A 27,043-nucleotide genomic window follows, 5' to 3' on the forward strand; every position below is an offset into this window, starting at 1 on the left:
TTTACTAGAGTCCAGGGGAGGCCCCGAGGTGTCGGTGCGGCTATAAAACCGCGCTGCTGCTCGAGGAAGCGGCCACGAGAAACATAAATGTTTATTGGGATGGCCCAGTAAATGTGGCGCTAATTATGACAACGGCGGGCCACCTAAGACCACATTTGGTGACTGAATGGGCCCCCCCCCCTTTGACCCCGCTCTGTATATAACCCCCCCCCAAACCCCCCGAGTTTGCATGCTATGGGCAAAATGTTATCGTCTTGACCCTACGGGTGTCTAACAAGGAGGATGGGAGTGTGTCTGGTGGCATAAGCCAGAGCCTGGTGAAGATGTGACCGCACTTGTTGCGCGCGCTTTCACGAAGGAGTATAATGACGCGCGGGACCATCGAACAATGTCGATTTACGAAGCTCACTATACGTGCGCCACGGCAGAAAAGATTCGGAAGGCGTTCCACGTAATGGGTTCTCAAGACCCATATAAGCCACTGGAGATCGCTTCATTCGCCACTATGGTGAAAAGAAAAAACTGAGAGTTTATAGTTCAAGTGTAGCGCGCTGATCGGTCTCATCCCGGTCAGCAAATGACCGCCGAAAACAACATTTAGTTGTGCACTTGATTTGGTAAAATATCAGCTTTGATACATTAAAAAAGACATTAAGGAATCCACAGTCACGTGATGAACTCTTGTCATAGCAGAGCTTGTGGGAAAGTGCCCGCCCCCCCCCCGCACCGCTGTGTAAAGGATAACAAGGCCACTTGAATGATTAAGTCCAGCAGAAAAATCTCTTCTGCAGTTGTTTGACAAACAGAACACTACCCTGTGACCGGTCCCGAATGGACAACTCTTATCTCACGGCACCACAACAGTGCAGATAGCACAACCGAATGCCAATAACACGTTTTTAGAAGAAAAAAAAAAACCCACCAGACTTGATTTTTAAATCAAAGTGCGATCCCGAATCGTGACGGTTCATTGAATCGCTGGCGGGGGGGGGGGGGGTGAATTATTGGCCAATTTCACGAGGGCGAAAAAATTGCGCCAAGCCGTCTCACTCTATCATGGAAAGTGACAAATGCATACAGGCAGCGCATGCCACTAACATTTTAAAAAAATTCCCTTCCGTAAAAATATAGGTCGTAAAAACGCATGCATTATTAAACTCAAACCTTCAAAAGTAAACCAAGGCAAATTAAAAAATCATGCCGTTTTTAAACATGCATTCGACAGTGCTTTTCAAGAGCTGTCGAATATATACGGTTTTTTAAAACAGGATCCCGCAAAATGCAAAAACGTCGCGGTAGCGACGGTTATAGTGGTAGATGGACGTTCTCGACCAGACATACGGAGCCACGGGCAAGCTACAGTTCGCGACTTCAACTAAACATGACCCCACGAGGCCAAATCGCTCTGAAATAGCCCCCAAACGATATTAATCCGCCTGTGCACGCATCTTAGCCACGTTGAACAGGGTGCTCGAAGAGAATGTTTTTGACCTGGCAACTCTGTGCAAGTTCATTGACCGATCTTTCAAGTTAGCTCCGAGCGCAGAGCCAACGCGTAGGGTCCTCGCGCGACCAAGGTTTGGCGTCAACTAACGTAAAGCCGCATGAATATTTCATTTGAAAAGCGGCACTCGGTAAGAAAAAAAGTTCCCACACCCACCAGTGTCCCCCCCATCCATTGCTGCCGCTGGGAAAACGTTGATGCGGCCAGAGCAGAAATGAAGTGAGCTTTTGCGGCGCATCTCGCAAGATACGTTTCGCCGCACCGTACGCCCGCTACCCGGCGCCGCCGTGTTTCGAGGACGGCGGAGCAAAGCAAGAACCTCGCGTGGCCTCACCAAGAATCTGGTCTCGCGTTTAAAACAAAAATGGGACAGTAGATGAGTAAGCCCTGAGCGGGGTGGCACGCGCGAACCGCACGATTGCGGATAAAAGGTGCCCGTACGCGACACTCGTGTTGGCATAAGACGTTCCGCTCTTTTTTACGTTTGGCTGAGGGCCGAACGGCAAGTGCTGGAGGTGTTGCCAGGTAGGGGCCATCGAGCTTTCGAGCTCTTTTTCAGAAGTGACTTGGCCACAAATGATAGCTCAACGAAGTGGCATATATCACGTGGAAATGTATCGTAGCCAAATACTCTAAACGCATGTTTCTACACGTGGAGGGAAAAACCAGAGGCCCACAAGACCACGGGGAGAACATGCAAACTCAAAATATACAGCAGGCGTCAGGGTCGGGATCGAACCCACGACCTCCTGCAGACCAGGCGAGATAGTTAACACCTCAGCACCGTGGTCGTGACGCGTGGGACATGCGGCTTATTTGCGGCATGAGCCACCGAGAGGCAGGACGAGAGGCGTCGAGGGAAATTCTGTTTCCTCCACGAGCCTCCCGTAGAAACAGGGCGAGAAGGCAAAGCAGGATTGCATTTCTGGTCGACTCAAAAATACACACACACATTTGAAGTCCGTTTTGGCTGCGGTTGTTAAAAAAAAAAAAACGTGCCAATACAATAAAAATTAACCCGTAAAAACAAAGTTTTTCACTATAAATCCTTTATATGCGTGGCATCGGTTTAATTTTATTATTCATTTCTGTTTTTTTTTAGTAAGAGTTTCATTTTTATCACATTGTTATTTTAAATTAAATATGAAAAAAAAATTCCTAAAAAGTGTACAATTTTGGAAACATTTTTTCACGAAAAGAAATTGTCACGCACAACGAGTCTGTGTGCAAAATGTCAGCTCGATTTGATCACGGGAAGTGGGTTAAAAAACGACCGAAAGATTTGCACGGTCAGAAGCGCGCAAGCAAGCAAGGGAACTTAATATAAAGGATTTAAAAATGGTAACAGTCTTTTCCAAAAATGAATAAAGCTATAGCGAGACAAGATGTGTTATAATTACATTATGAATAATTGACGAATGTCCTTTATTTAACTAGGCGATGGCGCACCGAGATTGTTTTTCTATTTTTTTGGGGTAGCGGAGACCTGGAGGTTATTACTGTAATGATTAATTAATTTGATATACAGTTTTAAAAAGGGGATGATAATTGCGCATGAGATCTTAGCAGAGCCTGGCTTGCATTACTTAGTAAGAAAAATGGGTAAAGGATAAAAGACACTAAATACGTTATATAGACACACCAAAAAGATAAGCCTGAAACAAATCTAGACTAAAACTGCTAAACGCGTCTTCTCTTTAGCAAACATTTTCTTGCTAAACCTCACCACAAATAAGACACGGCTACGTTTCGAAAATCAATGACGTAATGAGCGCAGCAAATACTGCTCTCGCATCCGACAGTTGGCAAGTATGACGCTACGGCTTTTCCACGAAGAGACTGTTTGCTTGTTTTATTATTTCAAATGTTCAAGGCTACCCCTCCCAATAAAATGGAGAAATGCTTGGGAGAGGCCGGTTTTTCTCTACTCTGGGAGAAAAAATTTAAATAAAGGGCCCTCTGCGTGAAACACATGTGGCACAGCTGAGAAAACCGCACATGTTCGAATAGCCCAGGGCCTTCAGGGGCAAACAAAATACAGAAATTCTTTGTTGTGCTTGTGAAATCGGGGGAGGGGGGGGGGAGAGAAGGAAATATTAATAATAATGTTACAGAAGGTGGCTGGCAGCGGAGGGGTGAGGGGAGAATAAAATGAAATACGAATATTAAATGTTTAAAAGGTTTCTCTGCGAGGGACCTCGGATGGATCAGAGTGCAGCTCAAACAGGACGCATGGAAGCACTCCGAAAGTACAAAAAAGGTTCCGTAAAAATATATTGCTCATCTCCCATTTACAGCCCTGAGTAGTGGCAATTCCACATTCCTATGGCGAGGATAAATTAATGCATAGGGAAAAACGGCTCGATAAAAAATGGCCAAGTGAAATTTCTCAGGAACAGGAGCGGGCATGACGATGACTGACCGACCACACTTTGGCGACCAACAAAGCATCGATTCTTCAATTACAATCGATTCGTAAGATCACGACACGTCGAATTGTGCGGGCGAGATTCTAAATGTTTTTTTTCTATTTGTATATATATTTATATACAGTAAAACCTTGGATTGCGAGCATAATTCGTTCCGGAAACATGTTTGTAATCCAAAGCACTCGTATATCAGGTGTGATCATGTGACGCTCGGCAGACAAAGCGTATACACGTACTACTCGTATTGCAAGACCTCGCTCGTTTATCAAATTAATAGACCAAGTTACTCGCAATCCAAGGTTTTACTGTACACGTTGCCAGGCTGGGGCACTGGCACATGGTTGGTGCGCTGTGTTATGAAGGCGGAGGTCTGAGTTTGTTTAACCCGTCCGCGGAACCAACCCCTTACCAGGATGGTGAAGTAAACTAAACTATAAAAGCTATTTTTTTCAATTTTACCAGGTAAGGCCCAATGAGCTATATAACTATTTTTCAGAAGTGACCTGCCTATTACAAATGATAGCTCAACGAAGCGGCTTATCACGTGGAAATTTATAGCAGCCAAATACTACATTGATTTAAAATGTGGAGGGGAAAAACTGGCGGACCCGTAGAAATATCCACGCGACCACGGGGAGAGACATGGAAACTCCAATATACAGTCATCAGTCTGGGTCAAGATCGAACCCACGACCTCCTGTATACCAGGTGAGGTAGTGAACATCATCACCGTGGCACTCAAGTACGGTCAAACAACCCCCAAAGACCGACACCATGCGTGGGAAACAGTTGAATGACAACGCGCGTAAATTACTACGGTACTACAAACTGTATACAACGGGTTCACGTGACGTCTGCAAACACTAGAAGCGGCTACATTTCTCCGCCCCCCCCCATCATAAAAAAAACGAATCGATTCTTGAAATTGAATCGTGATCCCCAAATCACGATATCTCATTGAACCACGAAGGAAGGCGATGCTTCTCATTTACCTGCACAAATGTTCACACGAAAACACACTTGAAGCTCAGTTATTCGCAAGAGCCGACAGCCCAAGCACACATCAAATTTACAATTTAATTATTTGGTGTGAATGGTCGAGTGAAACGCGCAGGAGAGAGTGCCACTCAGGAGCGAGCAGAGCATTAATTAAAGAGCAGAGGGCATGAATTAACAGCAGAGGGCATTAATTAGCGGCAGAAGGCATTCATTTCGAGACATGAGATGGCCTGTGGATGAGCACAAAAGGCCACCCCTGCCAAAAAAAGAGATTTAAAATAACTAACCTCTGTGCCGACTGTAACAGCAACGTTACTTTTTAACTTCTACATAACTATTAAGGGGGGGGGGGGGGACATTACAACTGTAGACGTGGCCAGTTGGCTCAAGAGGTCAGAGTGTTGAGGTGGCACCGCTGAGATCGCAGATTCAAATCCAGGCAGTTGTCCACGATTAAACATGGAGCCAGGTCACCAATCACCGTGCAGACACACACACATTTTTTAGTTACATTTGGTTCTGCACTTAATTTCGGCTAAATTACAGGATTGGAAAGTACAAATATTGGTTCGTCCGACATGTTATGAACACTACTGTGAGTGCGCAGAATTGGTCACGTAAACAAAATCTTTTCCCGACTATGTGGATCAGAGGTCACGTAATGGCATCTTAGAAGTAGCTGTGGCATTCACTTGGATGGGCCGTTCTTGAACACAAAAGGGTTCCACTCCTCTTCAATTTGACTCTTCGTCATCATGAGATGACGCCAATTGCGCAATCCTGATAAAAACCTAGACAGAAGAGAAATTTTTTATATAAAAACACTGCTTAAACTAATCGCGGCATCAAAAACGCATCTTTCGCATCGAGTGAGGGGGCGGGGGGGGGGGGGGTCCAACGACAAACCGAATATAATTCACGCCAGGCATGAATACTGCAAGTGGTTTCACAACCGCCGGGCGGTTGCAGCGTGTACGAGAGATGGGATGCAGACTCTGCCCAAAGAACCGCCGAGCACAGCACCCTCCACGACAATGCCAGCGCGTTCCAACGCCATCGCCCGACAAGCAATCATCGCCCGATGTGGTGAACGCTGCCCCCCCCCACCCACCCGCCTCCCCCGAACGGCCCATCTCACTGCGCTCAATTCGTTTCCAACCAAGTTTGAAAGCGTTTACGCATTAGCTCTGTCCGTCCATACGTAACGTAATGCAATGGGGGAGGGGACTCTACCGTATTGTTATTTGTGATTTGCCCCCTTTTGAAAAGGTTGCCCAACACTTGCAGATAAATCCCAGTTCAAAGCAAGGACCATTTGGAGCTATGCAAACGTACTTTGCGATTCTCCCCATTGGCTTCCGTGGCTGCAAATTAACTACTTGCAGGGACAAAGACACGTCGGACAGCATTACGTAATCATCGACCATGCACAATTAATCCTAATTCGTAGTTGGTCCCAATTTTATTTTAGTTGTGTCATCACGTAACTACATCCGAGATCTCAGGTGGCCTTTTTTATCTGCACAATAGGGGGGGGGGCGGTTACACTTCCCCCATGTGCCCCGCTGCAAAACACACATCCTTTGTACGTTTAACTACCTTTTCCCATTCAGTGAAAAACTTAATTGAATGCGATGGCTTTTGGGGGTGCAGTAATTGACGCGCTGCACCGAGACCATAGAATCGCTACACTTAAAAGCCAGGTGAATCACTGGTGACGTAAAGGCAGGATCGAACCCAGGATGTCAGTCAGCGTTGCCAGCTTGCTATGTCTGACCCCCCCCCAGACACCCAGACGCCTGCTGCTCCATGAATTTCCTAAGCGACAGCTAAAACACAAGGTTAATAGGTGCCAACCGGTCTCCCTGCAGGAGTACCCTATCTAATACAAACATTGACTTGCTATAACCTTTACCGATGTATTATTTATCTACCCCAATTCAGATCTTTGTCAGACTTGTATTAAGAGAACAATGCAAGTGATACTTTGCTGCAGTATTGCGTAACCCTTATTAGGTTTGGGTCACCATTGTGTGTGGACAAACCTATCCATCGGAGCTTATTCTACCAAGATAAACTCCGTGGCGTATGTCACCAATGTGCTCCTGGGTTATAAAGCACGTTATCCGGAGTGCTATACAGCAACTTCACATTAATCGAGAGAGACCACGAGCGGCTATGTGCAGCTGCCAAGTGGAGCGAGAAGTCAGATACGCCGAACAACCCGCAATACAATCAGAAAATGGCACGCCTGAGAAAACCTGCACGGTAGAGCTATGCTGCGTAGTTTATCAGGTCCGATGAAATGTCTAAGACGAGGAACTTCATTGGCTGGTTGGCGCCCATGATGCACAGCAGTTTATGGAACTAGCACATGCTCTGCGCGTTCGCTCGTGCGGTCCAAACAAAGACTTTCTCAACTTCAACTGCCAACTGTCAAAAAATAAAAACCGCAATAATCCCAAAAGTATATTTTAATCTTTGATGCAGACGTTGGGCTCAATATGCACACAACTAGGCGGCCCTCAGAAAACGGACAATAACTTTGGGTGTGCTTGTGCGAGGCCCTGCAATGTTTAGTTGGAGGGGTAACGGTACTACAAATATATACCACTGTTTTGTGACAAACGCGATTGGTGGATTTACTGTTCCACAAGGGTGGACGTACTGCCTGTTATTAAGTGTGCGCGCACGTGCAGAACGCACAACGCACCCCAGCATCCATGTACCATATCGCATAAACTCAAGATACAACCGTCTAACATTAACATCTACTGAAAGCCGGCAAAATAAAAAAATGACAAAACGCCAGTAAGCCTCCGCTTACACCGCGTACGTTAAAAGTCGACAGGACAGAAACCTAAAATTTCTCGTTTTTCTACGTTGTGCCGGCTCGCTCCATCAGAGCGACCAGCGAGTTCGCGAGCGACGGGTCCAGCCGTAAAAATAACTTGCGCTAAGTGCGTGCGTGCGCACTCCGGCGGTGGTACAATCGCACACAAATACCAAATCACTTTAGCAGCACTGCCGTCACGGAACATCCCCGACTGGCGGTGCGAGTCTTTCCCCCCCACCACCTCCCGCCCTCTGCCATCCGGACGGACGCCAGAGCGCGAACGTCACACCTGCGGGACAGGGGCTTAAACTTTCACCCGGCAGCTTGTAAGACTTTACAAGCCGCATCCATCCGCCTCAACAGGAACCAGCGGCAGGTTGTGGCGGTTCCACCAGCCTCGCTCGGGGCACGTGCCTCGCGACAAACCTGCAAATCGAGCAAATAACCCTTCCCCCGTTTCCGATGACGTACGTAGGTGTACATCAGTTTTTCTTCCGATTAAAATTTCGGTGTACGTACGTGTGCATCATCAAAACCGGAAGAAAAACTAAAATAAAATAACTTTACCGGGACTGAGGCTCCTCACAAGGCCATGTGGGAGGGCGCATGGTACAGTTTGGCGCCAGCTATCGTAGAGTGTGGTCGTGTCGCTACAGTTCTCCGCGGTGAGTACGAGGTCTTTAAAAACAATGGCGGTAAGGCTCTCGAAATCAAATAAACGCCGAGCCACTTACGTGTTCCTAGACAGGACACCACCATGCAACTTGCAGATGTCTCAGAGTGGGAAAGGGTTAACCGTCGCAAAGCACGATCCTGGGAAATAAGCGACCGATTGCTGAAGTGATACGGTGGAATGGCTGTTGAACCATCGAGCCCCTTTTGTCAGTCGCCAAACAATGCTTTGCGCAAAATCCCGAGGTTCGTTGACAACCCCGCACTGGCGACTTAACAAAAGTCGAGAGAAACTGGTTCGAAGGTTAGTGCCAGAACTTAAGAGTGAGGCCAGGCGAGAGCAAGTCGGACGCTCCGTTGAGGTTTGTCACGCAATGCAACTGTGGGGTTCACAGTTGTGGTTAATGTCTAGATTGAAAACTCATTTCTTGAGAACTTTCTTTGTGTTTGGTTTATTGTCCTTCCCCCCCCCGCACCTCCGATTAGCACGGTTGGCTACGTACGGTGCGAAATAGGTTCAACATACATACATAGGTTTTACTGTGTAAACATGAGATTGTCAAATTACGTGTTCCACCCTGTCTAGAAGAGTTTTTATCTATTTATTTAAAGCATTTCTATATTTAAGCAGTGGTTAACTGCCACCAAAAACAGCAGCTGTGGGAACCAAACAATACAGGAACTTATAAAATGGCAGCTTTATTACAAATTGGATTTTTTATTATAGCAACTTCAAAGGATTGTCGAACGAGAAGAATTTGGGGGTTTGGAACTAATTGCCTTCAAAAGTCACAACGAATATCACGTAGAGTGATACACAATCGATATGTATGGAGCACAAAACCCACCAAATTGGGGCAGAAAGAATGACTCCTAGCCACTACTGCATGAATAAAAGTGCAGCTATTTTGGCGCATCACTAAATCCAGCAAATAATAAATAATCCGACAAGGCACCGTTGTGGTGAAGACATGGGGGGGGGGCACCCAAAAAAGACTTGGTAGGTTCATAACATTGCAGACGGGACGGGCTTAAACCACAAGCAGCTAATCCTTGAGCGCGAGCGCTGGTCAAGGTGGACAGAGATCACGATCATACGCTGCCAGCACGGTGACCCCAATGGCCGCCATTAGACCAAGCCTGACTCTTCATTAAGGATTCAACAAAAACGTCAACAAGCGGGAAAAGGCAGCAAGTACACCATGGCCCTGCCTCCATCCCAAGTGGCCAACATGCGGGCCGGTGACATTTCGGCAGAAATCTTATTTCCTTGTACAGGTCATCCTCTATGCCGTATTCGAGTCACACAAAGCCCCAGGGCTCATTTCCTAAAAGCGGCACAATAAGCCGACAAGAGAAGGTAGGAAAGCAGTCCCACGCTGCAGAGCCGCTTGACCCACCGACAAGAAAAGCGTTCGCTGCGCCAAAACAGATCATTGTTTTCGCCGCACACCCTGGTGTGGCTTCCAACGGTCGTTAAACGGACCTTTACCGCCAGTAAGTGGGCACCCCCTGAAATGTTCTCTGCTGCGTGGGGCAGATTTGACCCGAAGGAAAAGCCAAATCCTCTTTTAAATGCACAGAACCTAGCAGCACAGCGGTCATATTTGCACACGCTTCCAAGGACGGTTGCCCTCCCAGGCAAACTGGACGTCCTGGGCTGCGCTAATGAATTACGTTTCTTTGGTGGGTGTAGCAGAAAACTAAGCAAAGCGGGAGTTTGAATGCGAGATAGTTGGGATGTTACGTGGTCATAAGATTCAGCGCTGCATGGCTATAAACTACAAGAAAACAAGCCCATGAACCGCGAATCTTCCTTAAACAATTGGGTGGGAGGAGGAGGGGGGGTCAGCGATATTACTTAAAGTAGCTCAATAGAAGCATTTACGAGACTTTATTTTAGATTCTGCACCAACCCAACCTTTCGCGTGGCAATTTAGGGCACGAATATGCTCAATTATAAAACCACTGCAAGACCTGCAGTGTCAGTATTTAACCGTTTTTATCGTAGCTTCCTGCCCGAGCAATTTTATAGAACATTCCAGGTTACATAACTGTCATCTCAAGTCACTGTCGATATTTACCAAACGCAGCCACTAAATAGGCGCAACTAAGGGGGTGCCAATGGCTCGATCTACGCGTTGGGTCGTGTAGCATACACATGCCCCTCGAATTAGACACCGTTATCACAATATGCACCGGGGGGAGGGGGGGGGCAAGGCGATAAGAGCTGGGCATCGTATTTCCCAAAGCAACAAAGAAGAAATATGTGATGAGCAAAATAAAATACTCGATTAAGGGGCTTTAGCTCCAAAATCGAGTCTAGATCCTCACCGCGAATAAAAAAAAAAGACGCGTGCCGGCTGCAAAACGGCCAAACGCATGCGAGCGTGTGTCTTACAGGAGCGGGCCTGGGGGGGGGGGGGGTTACTCTCTTTCGGAAATTTAAAAAAATATCATTCGGTCCCTATATGCGGACATCGCTTGTGTTTTTTCCGCTCTAATTTTTCTCAAATTCATCAAGAGGCTGATCGAATTGGGACGAACCACACAAGCAAGCGCGTGTCTTACGCCCCATATCTGGATGTCGCCGCCTGTGTGTTTTTCTCTAATTTTTCTCAAATTCGTCAAACTGGCTGAACGAATTGGGAAAAATCACGTTAAATAAAAAACAAAACTCCACTTGGAGAAAAAATTATGCATGCCACCTCCCGTGGACACAGCCACTCTTCACGGATGACCCCGCACTAAATGTCCCCCCCTCCCACTCTCCCGTTTGGTCATAGCTGTGGTTTGATGGTGTGACGCAGTTTGTATGTTTGTGCAGGCGATTATTGACCTGCTTTTAATCAAATCAGAGAAACCATCTTTCTCTGCGCCCGAATACTTTACAAGAATGAATGACTCATCTCTCTTCTTACCAAATTGAAAAAAATCACCAAACGTTATCTTTTTCTTAAAACTATCCCAAGGCCTAACTGGTAATGGGCAGGGAGACTACTCGAAATATTTAACAGCGCCTACATTTTACACGAGCTGGATGCACGTTGACTAAACAGCACTACACGCGACGCACTGCTTATAATAACAGGATATAACCCCCCTCCGCTGTATTATGTAATTAAAAATAATAAATTACATTCCTTGCTGTACCAGAGTGCGGTTTTACACCCTGCGAAGGGGGACGGCGTTTCAAGACAGCACTGCACCCACGATAACGGAAGGCTGGGAAAGCCTTTCAGTCTCAGGCTGATGAGAAAGAAAAGGGCAAGAGGAAAAAAACCAGGACATCCGTAGAAGGATCGCCCGCTGCTGCTACTGCTGCACAAGAGCCCACAAAACGGCACCCAGTTGGGAGGGACTTCACGGAGCACAACGGGACGATTACGTCCACGACGATGATGCCATAACACTGAAGCCGGGCATCGAGAGAAAGAGAAAAACACAACTTAAGCATTTAACACGGGACAAGTGCCCTCAATGCTCGGGGTCATACACTCCTGGATCCATGGCACCTGCAGGAAATATTCCGTGACATCACGCGTTTCTCAAGTTGCTCTGCGGAGCCACTTGTGTGTTCCACGAAGTCAGACTGGAGTAGTGCCATCACATATGCGCTTCGCACCTATGTGTGGCCTCTCTTAACTTCTCTCTCACCCCCCCCCCCTCGCCTATCCGCCCCCACCCACCCCCGGGTAAACATCACAGCTCCATTTACGATAAGGAGCGGAGGGGCCAAAACTGTCAGGGTCACTTAAAAGTCACATGGACCCATGATGCGTCCAAGAGGGCAGCCTTTGCTCGTTCAGAATTCACACCTGTGCTGCCTGCTGCAGATGAATGGGCGACTGTTAAGGGGGTTCCGAACAAACGGGCGATTGTATGCCCGAAAAGGCTGAAAAAGTAATATTTGCTCTCATTTCCAAGTCCTAACACAATACGATTGCAAGAAACTTCTTGTATCCCTTTAATCCGAGAGAGGTTGCGCAATTTACCGCCTGTGCATACTTCCGAAACATTCTGTACAAATCATGACCCAAGGCTTCCTGTTCCAAGCACCCTACACCACAGGAAAAGGCAGGTGTTAAAAAAATAAAAATGACGTAACAACTTTGCATGGAGAAAACAGTAATTTGCATTCTAAGAGCGGTGCGGGTTGGAAGCAAATGGGAAAATCCTCAGAAAGCTACACTGGAAGGAATAACCCTTAGATCCTAAAACGTTGCCAATCTCAACGCACTCTTTATCAGCGGAAAATATACAGAGGGAATAAAGGCAAATCCATTAAAAGTCCTTCAGGAGTCGCAGCCATTTCAGAGAAGGGCTTGCAAGCCATAATTTGCTTTCACGTAACAGCAGGCATGAAGGCTCATGCTCTTCGCTGCAGATTCAAGACGTTTTTTTTTTGTCTTTCCCCACTCTTATCTCACCCTCCCCCCCACCACCACCGGACCATTTTCATCTCTTCAATCTTCACTTCACCACTCTCTTCCGGAACAAATTAACTCCGAGGCTTAAGGAACCCGTTTGCACCGAAACGGATTACCGCATCTGCATCAGCTTGTGGTTAAACAATGCGAACGGATACTCTTTGGTTCTTTCGGTAAACTCACGTAGGTAGAAAAATAAACTAAAACAAAAAAATATATATCACGACGCTGGTTCAGCAGTTCCACTGCTGGATTATTTGTTTCCGCCTGAGGACGACCGCTTTGTGTTGCAATCGAAACGTCGTGATATATTATTTTATTTTCATTTATTTTTTCTACCTACGTGACTTTACCGAAAGAACCAAAGTGTATGGATTCCTGCATTGACGAAAGCTTCAAATCAATGCGAACGGAACACAATGACGGGAGAGAGAGAGAGAGAGAAAATTTAAATTTTATTTACTGCATCCATGTGGCTGCCAACACGCAACCCACGATAGCCAGGCCGTAAACTTAAATGAGCTGCGTCGATGTAGCGCTTTCGCATTGAGCCAAAAAAAAAATCCGATTTTTATTAATTCAATCTTGACTTAAAGCTTTCGTGACTGCAGGAATTCATACTCTTTGGGGTCTTTCGGTAAAGTCACGTAGATAGAAAAATAATTACAATTTTTTTTTATTACTTGCAAACTTTTAACTTGGGCATAGCATGTCAAGCAAATAGGACTGAAATTGAAATAGAAATAATCTCCACCGTTCTCAATATGGGAGAAATGCTCGTAAAATGCCAATGGCAGATGTAACCAGACAAACTGACTTTTCAGTCACACTGGGATGGCGATGGTGCCATTTTGTGCACGTGTCACAGCATTGACTCGTACAATAAGCAGGCCGCATTTTCATGAAATGTAGTGTGGTGGGGCAGCAGATGGCAGTCTCCTGCAAAATCCATCATAGCAGGATTGTATTTCTACTGTCCCCCCCCCGCCCCGCCACCTTTTTACCAACCTGCACAAACGAACAACGGAGCATGTTGACGTCTGGTCAAGAAACCCCCCACCCAGACTCGCACGGTGGCCTTCAACCGGTGGTGGATCGACAAGATCAATATCTATTATTTCCCGCGCCCTCCGATTTGCATGGTCGGCTACGTACGTTGCAAAAGAAGTCCAACATACATATGTGCATTAGGATTTTTTTCAAATTTGCAACCAGGTGATGGTGTAAATTGTGGAACTGCCCCCTAATCCCCAATCAGCCAGGGTGTTGACTTCTGCCTTCTCATAAATTTTACAGGAATCAGCTGGACTCGAAAATCAAAAGGCAAGGCAGTAGAGCATGCCACACAAACACAGCCTCGGAGTTTGCCACTTCAGCTTCCTGTGCACTTTGTACCCCCTTTTGATCTCCAACGAGTGACTGTTGACTGTTAAGAATGGAGGCCCAATTGGCATGGGTGTGTTGACAAAAGCAGGGCTCACCAGCCACACACACACGCACACAAACGCACGCTTGCACACACATCAGTAGCCTCCGTGGCTGGAGAACCTGAAAAACTTGGCCCAACATCTTCCAGTGCAAATATTTCATTTCATGGACTGCAGCTGGAAGTGGTGACAAAAGTTTAGGCCACAAACCGCTTTTCTTAAAAAATATCCTCCAAAGCGCACGGGTTTACCAGCAGCATGTATGCCCTGGTCATGAAAATGCCCAGTGTAAAACATTTCACAACGACACTCTTGCGACACATCCTGATTACGAGTCAACTTTGCCACACATCCTGACTCTCCTCCATTGAACCCACGGCAGTTTATGCATCTGGAAGAGTGGTTGAATTGGCAGCTACCATGGTTAAACGCATTCGAGTTGTTTTTTCTTTCCAGTAAAGTATAAAGCTATTCGTTACTATTAACAGGCCATTCTAGCGGATGTGTCAATGTTCTAAGTTGACTGGGACTCGCTGGCTTTGTGATACACAATCGACAAGACCAACATCCTGGTCCAAACTTGAGGTCACATCATTTGGGGACGTCTCAATAATCTGACAAGTTAAACATTAACACCGCCTAATAATCCACAGGTTAGACTGTCCAAGGGAAAGAAACAAGAGGCTAAAAATAGTGGCATCATCTACCTCCATTCAAACCCACCAAAAAGTAAACTAACAAATTACGAAAAACAAATTTGTAGGACCTACACCTTGAGCCGAGTTATTGTATTGTGCAGCTTCGTGTTAACGGCAGCACGTGTCCTGTTTTTGTTTTGTTTTCAAATTCCCGCCTGGCCCTTATGAGCCTCAGGCACTTCCAACAAAGCCAGTAAAACAATGAAGGAAATGGGCTCAATAACAATAGCAGTCCATGTGAAATACAGCAGGCGGCAAACATTCTTTACACACACACAATAACGCTCCCATCTCACTTCAATGGGCCCAGCCCATGCCCAAGTGGCTGAAATAATAACTGTAGACTTAGGAGACAATGCAGTAATGCCCACGCGTGCACAACGAGAAATGATTGATGTTCAGTGACATCCTGTTTAGAGAGATCAAAACGTTGACGTTTCTCTCACCGGTAACAGTACATAAAAGCATGCGCACGACCACTTTTCTTTAACCTGGAAGAGTTTTTCCTCGCACAAAGTCCTCAAGGACAAGACGTATAATTGCTATGAAAACTTTCTCTCCAAAATGTTTTTTTTTCCATGGCGTATAAAACATTCTAACCTGCGGCTTGTGGGGTTATTTCTGTACGACCTTCCTCTGCAGTTGCACGTTTTTCTTTCCCAAGCGAAAAATCTTTTTTTTTTTTAACTACATCCAAAACATACAATTGATGAGCATGAATAAAAGAGGGGGAAAGAGGTGGCGTAGTGCAACCTGAATTCCATTCCCAACCGGCAGCTAACATTAAATGACAATTAATATTCAAACCGGCCTCGAATCCAATCTTTCCCAAACTCGTACGGACTAGCATGTTGAGGAACTGGAAAACGACCCCCACCATGAGACCAAGACGGAATGGGGAGGCCTTTAGACAAAAGTACTGTCAATTATTTCTCAAGATTAAAATTGCGCGCACACACACACACTTTGTACAACTCACTCGTATTTAACTACGGGCTAACTTGGAGGAGTGGAAGGACACAAAGAGAGTCCTTTGCCTATTGAAACGCATCAGAAAGTAGAAAAATGGTCACGTTTCAAACGGCACGGGAAGTAATCCGCATCCGACTGAAACAGGATGTGTCACGTTGTACATTTTTCATTTTCTAGGCATAAAGGAAATCTCCCACAAATGTGCAGCAGCTGCACAAGGACATGCCACGGATGTTTTGAAAGCACAATTAGGCCATACAACCAATGTGGATTCCTACGAAAGAGCCACGCACAATGGAGTGCCCATAACCGTATGAATGCCGACACTTGATAAGGGCATGTGTTTACTGTATTATTCAACATCCTGCCTGCGTGCTAAATATGAGCAAGGAATGAGACCAGTCTTCCTGGGACAGAGGAAATACCTTTCCACGTGTTGATTATTCTCTACAGCTGCCCTTTTAAAACAACTGCAGAAGATTGTCGGCCGTTTTAAGCCACGGCATAATGTTTAATGCTGCTCCATGGTAAGTTTAGAGACTGCTTTGACTATATGAAGGCATTTGTCATATTTGTGGACAAATGCACTCGCATTAAAATTCCTGCAAATGGGCCAACAATGCCACGCTGAACAAAAACAAAACGCAAAATACTCCGACGGGACTTGCGTCAAACATTCCAATGCCGTTCTTATGAGCGTGCTCATTACTTTATGAAACCGAGTATTAACTGGCATAATCACATCTTACACGTGGTGGTGATGGTAGTGGCCTGGCACAGGCGCCGTGATGACATCGCCGTCAGGTTTTGGGTAATGTGGTAGTGAAAATAACCTGACATTAATTTAACAGTACGGCATGAACATTTCCATATTTGTTTGAAAGGGTTTTTTTTTGGGTTGTTGTTAAAAGATGCAAAATAATATTAAATTTTAAAGTAACCAGGCTGCACAACTGGCAACGGAGTTACCAGCTACGCGTTTAGACCAAACGCAAGTAACAATAATTACGGCCAGGCATCCGAGCTGCATAATCCCCAACACTCCCAGCTATTTCTGTGAAACATGCCAAGGTAATGACAATATTACGTGCATTACATTTGTGACATTCCAATTTCCTTAATTACCACAAAAACACTAAACGAGCATGTTTATGACACATTCCTCCGGGTTTTTTTAGCCACCTGTGCATACTGCTGGGGCAATTGTTGTTCGTAAGCACAGTACAAGAGTGGCTCGAGAGGGCCAGCATCACGCATGCTTGGTCACCTTTGTCTCCCTATTACTGACGTTGACACACCAAACGAGGCAATCATTCTATTCCAAGATGGACCCAGGAAATGCCAAACAGGTTAATATTTCAATTGCCTCTGAACACTCACACTTCCAGTCTCACATTCAATTCTAAAAATATTTTTTAAAAACAATTGAAAAATAAATTTGGGGACAGAATTACGAAAAATAGATATCAACCCATAAGCCACATGGACGTCCTTTTCAGAATGGGTGTCAATTCAATAACCCAAGGAGCATATCATTGTTAAATTGGCAACGGTACACTTTGAGTTAACCGGGAGAATGCTGCGAAAATGTTCTACATTTCTAACAGTTAGCACAGTGTAAGCCGAAGCATTCTCCCCGTGCCCTCCAACATCTCGGCAGTGACTGCATCACCGCACGACGCTGTATCGTATGTCACTGCCGCTCGGCTGACAGGCATGGGCTAATTATAAACCCATTTCACATTCACTCAACTTAAACCATCAGGGGTCTAAAAGTCCCCGGCTATCCTTTGCCCAAACTGCTCGTGAGGAACAGACGTTCTGCCAATCAAGCAAGCCTGGCACACATTTATTTTAAGCTTCAGCACCATTGTTGATTCAGAGTATCCAAGGATATACTAAGCAACGCCGCGTGGCAAAACGTGTAAACATAAATCTCTACACATGCATGCAAATGTTTTAAGCGAGCTCGCTTACTTCCCCAAGCCTGCTTTACGACTGGAAATAATGACCGGCTTTTTTTTCCTTTAAAGTCTGGATTCAAATCAAGCCTTAAAAAATGCCTCGCCATTCCATACAAGTCCTCTTGCATTGTGGGTAGGGCCCAGCTTAATAAACATCAACCGGACACATTAACATTCCAGACCCTAATTCCTGGACAATTACCGCCTTTCAGCATGGCTAAATGGTTCAACTGTGAAATTCGAATTATCAACAGAGGACATACACAAATCAGCGTGCGTGGAATTCCTCACGACAATATCTCATCTATTACAGCTAGCCAATAGAGGCCTTGCACCGACGGCCCAAAACCGCCATGCACTTGGAAATGAAGATCTTTGTCCAAAAAAGAGAGTTTAATAGCGCATTCATTTTAGACCCGCTCTTTTCAGTGCGAGGTGCAGGCGGTGCAAGTACACCGAACACCCACAGAGCTCGTCTTTGCACACTTTCACCTTCACAGAAATACAACGCTAATAACAGAAATTTTCACGCGAAATAAATTTCAACTGAGGTCAGGCTGGCAGGGCCGACACAGAACACAAACTCGTCCCTCGATCAAGAACCAGAATTTTGGCCAAATATATATATATATTCTAAACAACTAAATAATCAACACTTTCAAGATGGAATAAACATTTGAAACAGATGAAGTGTGCTTAGGAACTGAGGCAGAAAATTCCAGTGCGTCAATACGACTGGGCTACCATGGCATCGCCTGCAAATATAAATGCATGATCGCCGATCGCTGCCAGGTTTAGCACTTTTTCCTCCCTGGTGAAATCGGCCCCTTGCCGCTGCCGATTTACTGTACCACGGACTGCAGCACACAAGGATCCTCCTCTTTAGATGTTTTTTTTTCCCCCACCGTTAAATAGGCGCTTGTATTTTTCCAGCACTAATTTATTCTTAAAAGCTCCCTTTAAAGTAACTCGCTTTTAATTTTTTCGCAAAGTGCCAGGAAATTACGCGCATTCCTCTGTAAGTTCAAGAGGCTATAAATTTATTTTGGTTTATATCTTTTTTGTTCCTGCACCAATGAAGAACATGATGTCTCCGATTATTTTCAAGACGATGCACCATTTTAGAAGGGAGACTTGCCTTACAAGTTCATCTGGACAGGAATCTAAATTAAAAAAATCACCAATACTATCTACTCAGCAATCATTCACGGCAGATGACAACCCCCCTTAGGCATGATAGAATGTGATCAGTCAACACGAACCCGACGTGAGAATCACTCGCTAAACAAGGAATATTTAAGACCCCGAGCCTTCAGATTGGTTTTTGTTTACCTTCTTCGCACACACTGTGCCGCCTTGCCCTTGTAGACCAGCCTTTGTCAAAGATGAAATGCTATTGTCAATTCAACTTTGCTCCTCAGTCGTATACTTAACCCGCACGAAATTAACATTAGCAGATCTTAGGGTTTTAGAAATGCATGCCATTCTGACAACACAAAAAAGGTCTCTTTTGCACACAACAGACATGACGACATGTCTGCAAAGGTGTGAGCGGACATGTGCGATTTTTCAAATGGAATCTTGCATATTGGGAAGTCAAGTGCAGGAGGCAGCTCCATATTTTGTTCATAATTGAACGGCATACTGCCTGTGCTATTGCAGACAATTGGCATCCTGTCACATCCCATAGCCGTCATACATACAATGGAATACATTTTCCCAGATCCTGCTTAATCATACCCAAAAGCTGCCCAAGCCAACTAGGTGTGCCGTCACCTTTAGGAGGTATGTGTGAATTGGAGGGATTTTTTTTGTTACCCCCTATTTGAATTTCAGGCACCGACCAGGTCTGTGTTTAAGTAAAGGAATTGCATATCCTTGCACACCATGACATAATCTGTGGGCTCCTCTTTAAGCGAGGAATGTAACCTTTCCGTCTCATTCCATTGCCCCCCCCCCCCCCACTAATCTTTCAGGATGGCTACCAGGAAAGACCACCCATTGTGATTATAAAATGGCCTCACAAGAGAAGTTTCCTCCGAGTCTGCAGATACAATCGCATATCCCCGAGCTGTGAGAATGTGAAGTTATGACTAACATCAATGTGCCTGTCCCTTGCCCATTTCGGAAAGGAGGTGCCTTCATTCATTGAGAAATGTAAGTAGGCATAATGCGTTAAGCACGTTATTTAAATGTTGCTATGAGAGATCTGCGAAATACTTTGCAAAATGTTTGTGGTTATTAAACGTTCTTAAGATTATTTGAATTTAGCAAATGTGCCAAAGGCATGGCCAAACAAAGCACCTTAAGTATTCATGGAGGTGAAAAATATTATGCTTTAAGACTTATTTACAGGAAACAGCAGCAAACATTAATGTTTGGCAAATTCTTTAATCTTCTGTTATTAACTTGTACTTAAATGCCAAAGTATAATGCAAAACAGACGCATCCTTACCTCTGTTTTCAACACAAACATTGACAAACATTGATGTGCATAGACGTATTTAATATTACTTTGGATCTTACGTTTTTTTAATGCATTACACATAGGTGTGCACATGCAATGTGCCAGATACTGGCAAAGTATCAGCAACCACATGATAAAACACTGAACCATTACCCTCGCTCTCAAGTTTCCGAGATGGTTAATCCATTGCGACGCAAGAGTGAAACGTATCCTTTCTATAGTCACAATGAAATCTTTACATCCAGCGATCCATGAATGAAACTTTAGCCTCAAATGGGCTGGTGCACTCTTTTTCCATACCCCCACCCCACACCCCCCCACTTTCAAATGGCCCTAAAGATGAAGTGGGGAAATCTATTAAAGATATAAATGGCAATTTGCACAACGTGTGCATAAAGGCTGCACACTCAGGACTCAAGAGTTAATAAATATAATAGGAAAAATGTCACCAAAGGATGGTGTGGGGATATTACCTGGAGCTCACACCAAGCTACTTCAACTCCTGTCTCTGTATCCAGCCCTTTGTAAACAGTCTTGAAGGAGCCCCTTCCCAACTCTATGTCAAACTTCAGAAACCGGCCATCCGTCGAGGTGGCCACAGCTTTCATGCCATCTTCCTCCTCCTCCTCTTCCTCAGGGATACTGGGAGAGGCCACAGCAGTTGGCCCCACTTCTTTCTCTGTCCGCTCGGCGTCCGTGGCCGCATCCAATTTTTCGACAGCAGCAGCAGCAGCAGCGGCGCCTTCGCTCAGCTTTTCCTTGTTCACGTCCACCGAGCCAACCTCCTCCAGTTGCTGCGGTTGACTTTGCTGCTGCTGCTGCTGTGGCTGTTGAATCTGGATGCACACAGCCTGAAGCAGAGGAGTCCTGCCTTCGAGCACCATCAGCTCGGCATCCAACACGTCCTTGAAGTGGGGGCCAGCAGCCAGCTCCCCGCCGAGTTCGCAAACGCCGCCCCCTTCTTGTGGCTCCGCCGGCGTCACATCGAAGGCGTTGGGCAGGCTGGCAAGGGAGCGCAGGTCTTCAGCGGCCAGAGTCATGTTGGTGCTCTCGCAGATCACGCTCCGCCGGATGAAGCGGCCCCCGCCGGCGCCAAAACCTCCGCTGGCGAGGGCAGAGCTGCCACCGGTCAACGAATCCCGGTTGGCGTCGTGGCCGGCGGCCTTGGGCCTGAGCTTGGGCCTCATGACGGCGTCCGAAGAGGCGCGGCCTCTCATCGGCGGCAGGAGAGTGGGCAAGGATGGGCTCGGCTCACTCCTCTCGCCACCGGCGACGTCGCCGCCGCCACCGCCGCCGTCCGCACCCCGGCCCAGGTCGCCATCGGGCACCGGTCGAGTCAGTGAGGACGACGAAGACGGGGAGGACGAGGAACGCGCCGGCGCAGCCGCCCCAGCAGCCTTGCTTTCGGCTGTCGACATGCCTCTCAGCTCATTTCCCAGTGCGTTTCCCTCCACGGTCATAGCCCGAGATTGAAGAAGCGATGGGATATGAAGAGGAGGAGGTGGTGTTGGAGGAAGAGATTAAAGCGACAAGTCCACCTGCCCTTGGATTCGGGGAGCGGATGTAGGGCCCCGAGAGTAGTAGCGGTGGTGGGGTGGAGAGAACGCTGCGGATACACACACACACAATAAAACAGTGAACAAACAGTGAACAAAAAAGGATGTGAAAATGAGTGAAAGGAAAACCACGGAACAAAAAAATGCAGTGAGCCCCATGATTAATATAATAACAGAAGCCCGTTTCTGACTTTGTTATTTACACACACAGCCGCAGCCGTTGAGTACCTCCTGTATAAACAAGCCACTATTTCTACACAACATACATACACACACGACATACCTTGACTGTGTAAAGCAATAGGCTCCGTGTACAATACATGACATACGCAGCATAATCCTGTGTCTCCGAAGGTACAGTGTTCGTGTGGCTGCCAAGCATGCGCATAGCCCTGATGACGTTCACCTCAGATCAAACATGCAGTAGTAGCCTCAACCCACAATACACATGCACCCGTTCACACACACACAAAGGAATTGAAAAGGTGCATAGAAACTCGCATACAGCGCCGCATACAAATACATCTTGACTTAAAGCTTTCGTGACTGCAGGAATACATATTCTATGGATCTTACGGTAAAGCCACGTAGATGGAAAAATAAGAAAAATATCATGACGTTTCGATCGCAACACAGGTGAAGACGATTGCTTGTGTAGCGATCGAAACGTGATATTTTTCTATCTACGTGGCTTTGCCGAAAGACCCATAGAACATACATTCACAAATAGTTATATGTGCACCAAATATGCACGTTATAATATATACATGCAAACACGTGTACAAATACTCACAAGTTACAGTATTTTAAATGCATAGCAACACAATGAGCCATGCGGATTATTAAATTGTACGCGAATATACAACACATCTTGTGAAAATATTAATACATAATTACATACACACATCTACAAACATTCATAGTAAGCACATAATAAATGTATACATGTGGGCCGGCCCAAAATTCAGGGCACCATTGGGTTATTTCCTTTATTTTAACACTGGCATTCATTTCTCCTAATTTTTTCCTAAAGTTAATATTTATCTACTATCATTGTTAATATATATTTGTTATTCTTCATGTGGGGTCACCTCATATCCGTCAAAACGTAATTGACGACCGTTCAGAGATTACACCTGTAATCTTTACAACATGAAAATTCACACGTGCATTACTAGTCATAGAAATCAGATTGAACATTTGTTCAGATAAATATAATAACCATGTGTCCTCACTTTTGGGCCACCCTGTATAACGCTTGGCCAATCTATGATTAGTTGAGGACTCCCCGCAATTTAAGGGTTGTGGATTTATTCATCACATAGGAATGTGATGTATACATACTCAAGCATTGAGTGCAAGATCATAGACATTATACATCATGATGATACATCATGCACACATTTACCTCGTGCTAACACCTACAAATACGCAGATACCTATATAGACACACGTACTGTGCTGTAATTATACGCCAGAATAGTTCAACTGTACTATAACCTACCCACACGAACTTCAGGAAATGATTTCAGAAGTAAACAAAGGCCGGCTGCAAAATGGAGCTAAAGATAGAGCAGAGAGAAACCAATGTCACGTACATTTATTTCACGCGAAAAAAAAAGAAAATAATTGGAGGGAGACCACTGGAAAACGCAAAGGTTTACAGAACATATATTGTTTAAGGATAAATAACGTTGAAATAAAGAGGCTAGCGAGAACAGGCTGGAAGTGTCTTTATTTTGGGGTTGGGATTTTAATGTGTTAACGGCAAAGCACTAAGTACATTGTGCTTAGGATTAGGAAAGTTTACAATTGCCTGCCGCGACATTTCTGGGATACGGACCCAGAAAACTGCGCAAAAAACTGAAAAGTGCACAAATAGGAGCGAGGAGATATTTACTTTGCTGGGAATGACAACAAAATTAAGATAAAACACGTGGGATCAAAGCACAAATACAATTTAATAGGCACTGTCAAAAGTAAGTGGGGGGCTTGGGAAGGTGGGTTGACAGTCAGTCAATGGACCGTAGTGACAGCCAAAATATGGATCATGCCCACAAACGATATTGATGGAGCGATCACAAATATGAATTCTCCTGGAGGAATCCACGGAGCTATAAAGCTCTTCCCAGATGTCCGATAAGATGAGCGAATGTGCAGGAGCGAGACGTGCAATGGCATCGCAAGCCCCCCATCCCATCCCATCCCCAATCCAGCAGTGAGCAGATCACGGCTGTTTATGAAAGTGCACACATGTAGGTGATACTGTACATACACCATCAAGTACACTCACACCATATTAGACACACGAGTCGAACACACCTAAAAATACCTCGGCATGCACATCTCACGGCCATTCAGGTTGTACACGCACGCCACCCACACATCACAGAAACATTTTGCGCATCACATCGATAGCCAAATACGTTTCCTAACTACGTAATACACACACGGATATACTGCACCCAAACAACTGCACAATACACACACGGCGTATGCCTACATAGTACACACATTACACACACATCGGATACTCTCCGCAGACACACAGCACAATTACAGAGACACGCGTTACAATGCATACCAAATACATTACACACACATAAACAAACCCACGTATGCACACTGTACCTCAATGGCACCCACATACAACACATCGTTCACGTCTGACAATCATAGGGCCCTGCCAATCCACTGCTGGATGAGAGCCTCCCCACGCCGTGCGAGGCACGAGGGTTAATAGACCACACTTCACCACGCCGGCCAGTGGCGGGTTTGGTCAATGTGTGTATGTGTGCGCAGACACATACACACATTCAACATACACACTCTTATAACACACACACACACACAACATATACACACTCATAACACACACACACAACACACACACACAACATACACACACTCATAACACACACACACAACATACACACACACTCATAACACACACACACATAACACACACACACTCATAACACACACACATAACACACACACACACAAAATATACACACACACAACACATACACACACTCACAACATATACACACACAACACACACATTAAAAATACACACTCATAACACACACACAACACACACGCGCGCTGCACACAGGTCGACATTTGGACGCCATACACGAATCCACACAACATAACAATATACGTGTCGATATTCTACGAATTGCATGCAATACCAACACAACCACTACCACCACCCAATCCCAACCATCCCCGTATTGACCACAAACGGACACTGGGTGCCCGAAACGAGGAGAAACACCACGCACACATCACACACCACACACATCACACACACCAACTACACCACACACACCACCACACACCAACTACACACGCACCACACACACTACCCCTCACACACACCACACCACCACACCCCCACACCACACACACCACACCACCACCCATCACACACCACCACACACACCACCACACACACACACACCACACCACACACCCTCCCACACACACAACACAAACCACACCACCACCCCACACACACCACACACATCACACACCACACACACACCACCCCCCACACACACACACATCACACACTACCCCCCACACCACACACACACCACCCACCACACACTACACACACAACACACCCCCCACACACCACATCACACACACACCCCCACACAACACACACTACACACACGACACACACCCCCACACACTACCCCACACACACACCCTACACACCCCCACACACACTACACACACGACATCTCGTTCAACGTGAACAGCCGACGTCGCGCGCGCTCTCACGTCAGTCAGGGGCGATGCGCCTCTGCCGTTGGCCGCGGTCGTCATCATCGCCTTGCCCGCAGCATGGTGGTGGTGGTTGGTTGTTGTTGTTGTTGGTGGTTGTTGTTGTTGTTGGTGGTGGCTCGGGTTGATCGTTGGCGGTCGTCTCTCGGCCTCGTCCTCTCTCTCTCGGCCTCCACCTTGTGCGGATTTCGTGTCGGCCCCTCAAACGTTCAGTCACCGCGCTCTCTCACTCACTCCTCCTCGTTTTTTGTTTTCTTCCTTCTCGGTCTAATAACGACGACGACAATAGTAATGATTACACGACGCGTTCACGACTGGTCCCCACTGTGGCGTTTTTGTTCGTTCGTTCGTTCGTCGTTGTCGCTTTCTCTCCGTCCGCAGATCGCGTCTCTCTCTCCGCCCGCCTCCTCCCCGCTGCTCATTTAACGTCGTGGTGGTTGTGGAGAGGGGAGGGGGGCGGGCCCACGTGGTGACGTCACAGCGCGGTGACGTCACCACGTCACAGCGCGGTGACGTCAACACGTTACAGCGCGGCCATCTTAGGTAGGGGGGGGGGAAGCGCATCACGCTGTGGTTCAGAAAGGGAATCTTGGCTGACGCCTGATGATGCTGGTTGTAAAAAAAAATGATTTAAAGCTTTCGTGACTGCGGGGATTCATATTCGTGGTTCTTTCGGTAAAGTCACGTAGAAGGGAAATAATAAAATAATAAAAATAAAAACTATTAAATTCTCACGACGTTTCGATTGCAACACAAGCAATCGTCATCAGGTGTGAAAACCATAGCAATATTTTTTTTGGAAAAAAGTGGCGTTTTTTCCCCCACACCTAATGATGATTGCTTGTATTGCAATCGAAACGTCGTGAGCATTTTATTGTTTTATTTGTATTATTTTATTATTTCCTTTCTACGTGACTTTACCGAAAGAACCAAGAATATTCTGGTTGTTGTTGTTAATTTGCCGGCGAAACGTCGTACGCTCGGATTGTAAATGTTGTAGTGGGTTTACTCTCCAACACGCCGGGGTGTGTGTGTGTGCTGTACCGGTAACGAATTGCCACGTTCTGTTTACGTGGCAAACATTACTAATTAGCTGTGGCGGGTTTAACGACACATTTATATTTCGATTTAAAGCTTTCGTGACTGCAGGGATTCATCTTCTTGGTACTTTCGGTAAAGTCACGTAGAAGGGAAGTAATAAAATAAAAATAAAACATAATAAAATAATTCTCACGACGTTTCGGCCACAACGCAAGCAGACGCTGTCGCCTCGACAGACCTGGTTTTC

At 45.9% G+C, this 27,043-nt stretch overlaps 1 protein-coding gene across 13 annotated transcripts in view; it reads right to left on the minus strand.

Moving 5' to 3' along the window:
- Positions 1-26,215, minus strand: part of LOC133351754 (serine/threonine-protein kinase WNK2-like) — a 136,218-nt gene extending 110,003 nt beyond the window's left edge. For all 13 annotated transcript variants that reach the window (XM_061567239.1, XM_061567238.1, XM_061567232.1 and 10 more), the window contains exons 1-2: positions 25,753-26,215; positions 20,872-22,004 (exon numbers count right to left, since the gene is read on the minus strand). In XM_061567239.1, coding sequence (XP_061423223.1) covers positions 20,872-21,858 — 987 coding nt within the window. In that variant the 5' untranslated portion in view covers positions 21,859-22,004; positions 25,753-26,215. The remainder of the gene's footprint in view (positions 1-20,871; positions 22,005-25,752) is intronic.
- Positions 26,216-27,043: the final 828 nt, after the last annotated feature.

Source organism: Lethenteron reissneri, chromosome 38 (assembly GCF_015708825.2).
Source record: "Lethenteron reissneri isolate LAM-NWPU_2019-01 chromosome 38, ASM1570882v1, whole genome shotgun sequence".
Classification (NCBI taxonomy): Eukaryota; Metazoa; Chordata; class Hyperoartia; order Petromyzontiformes; family Petromyzontidae; genus Lethenteron; species Lethenteron reissneri.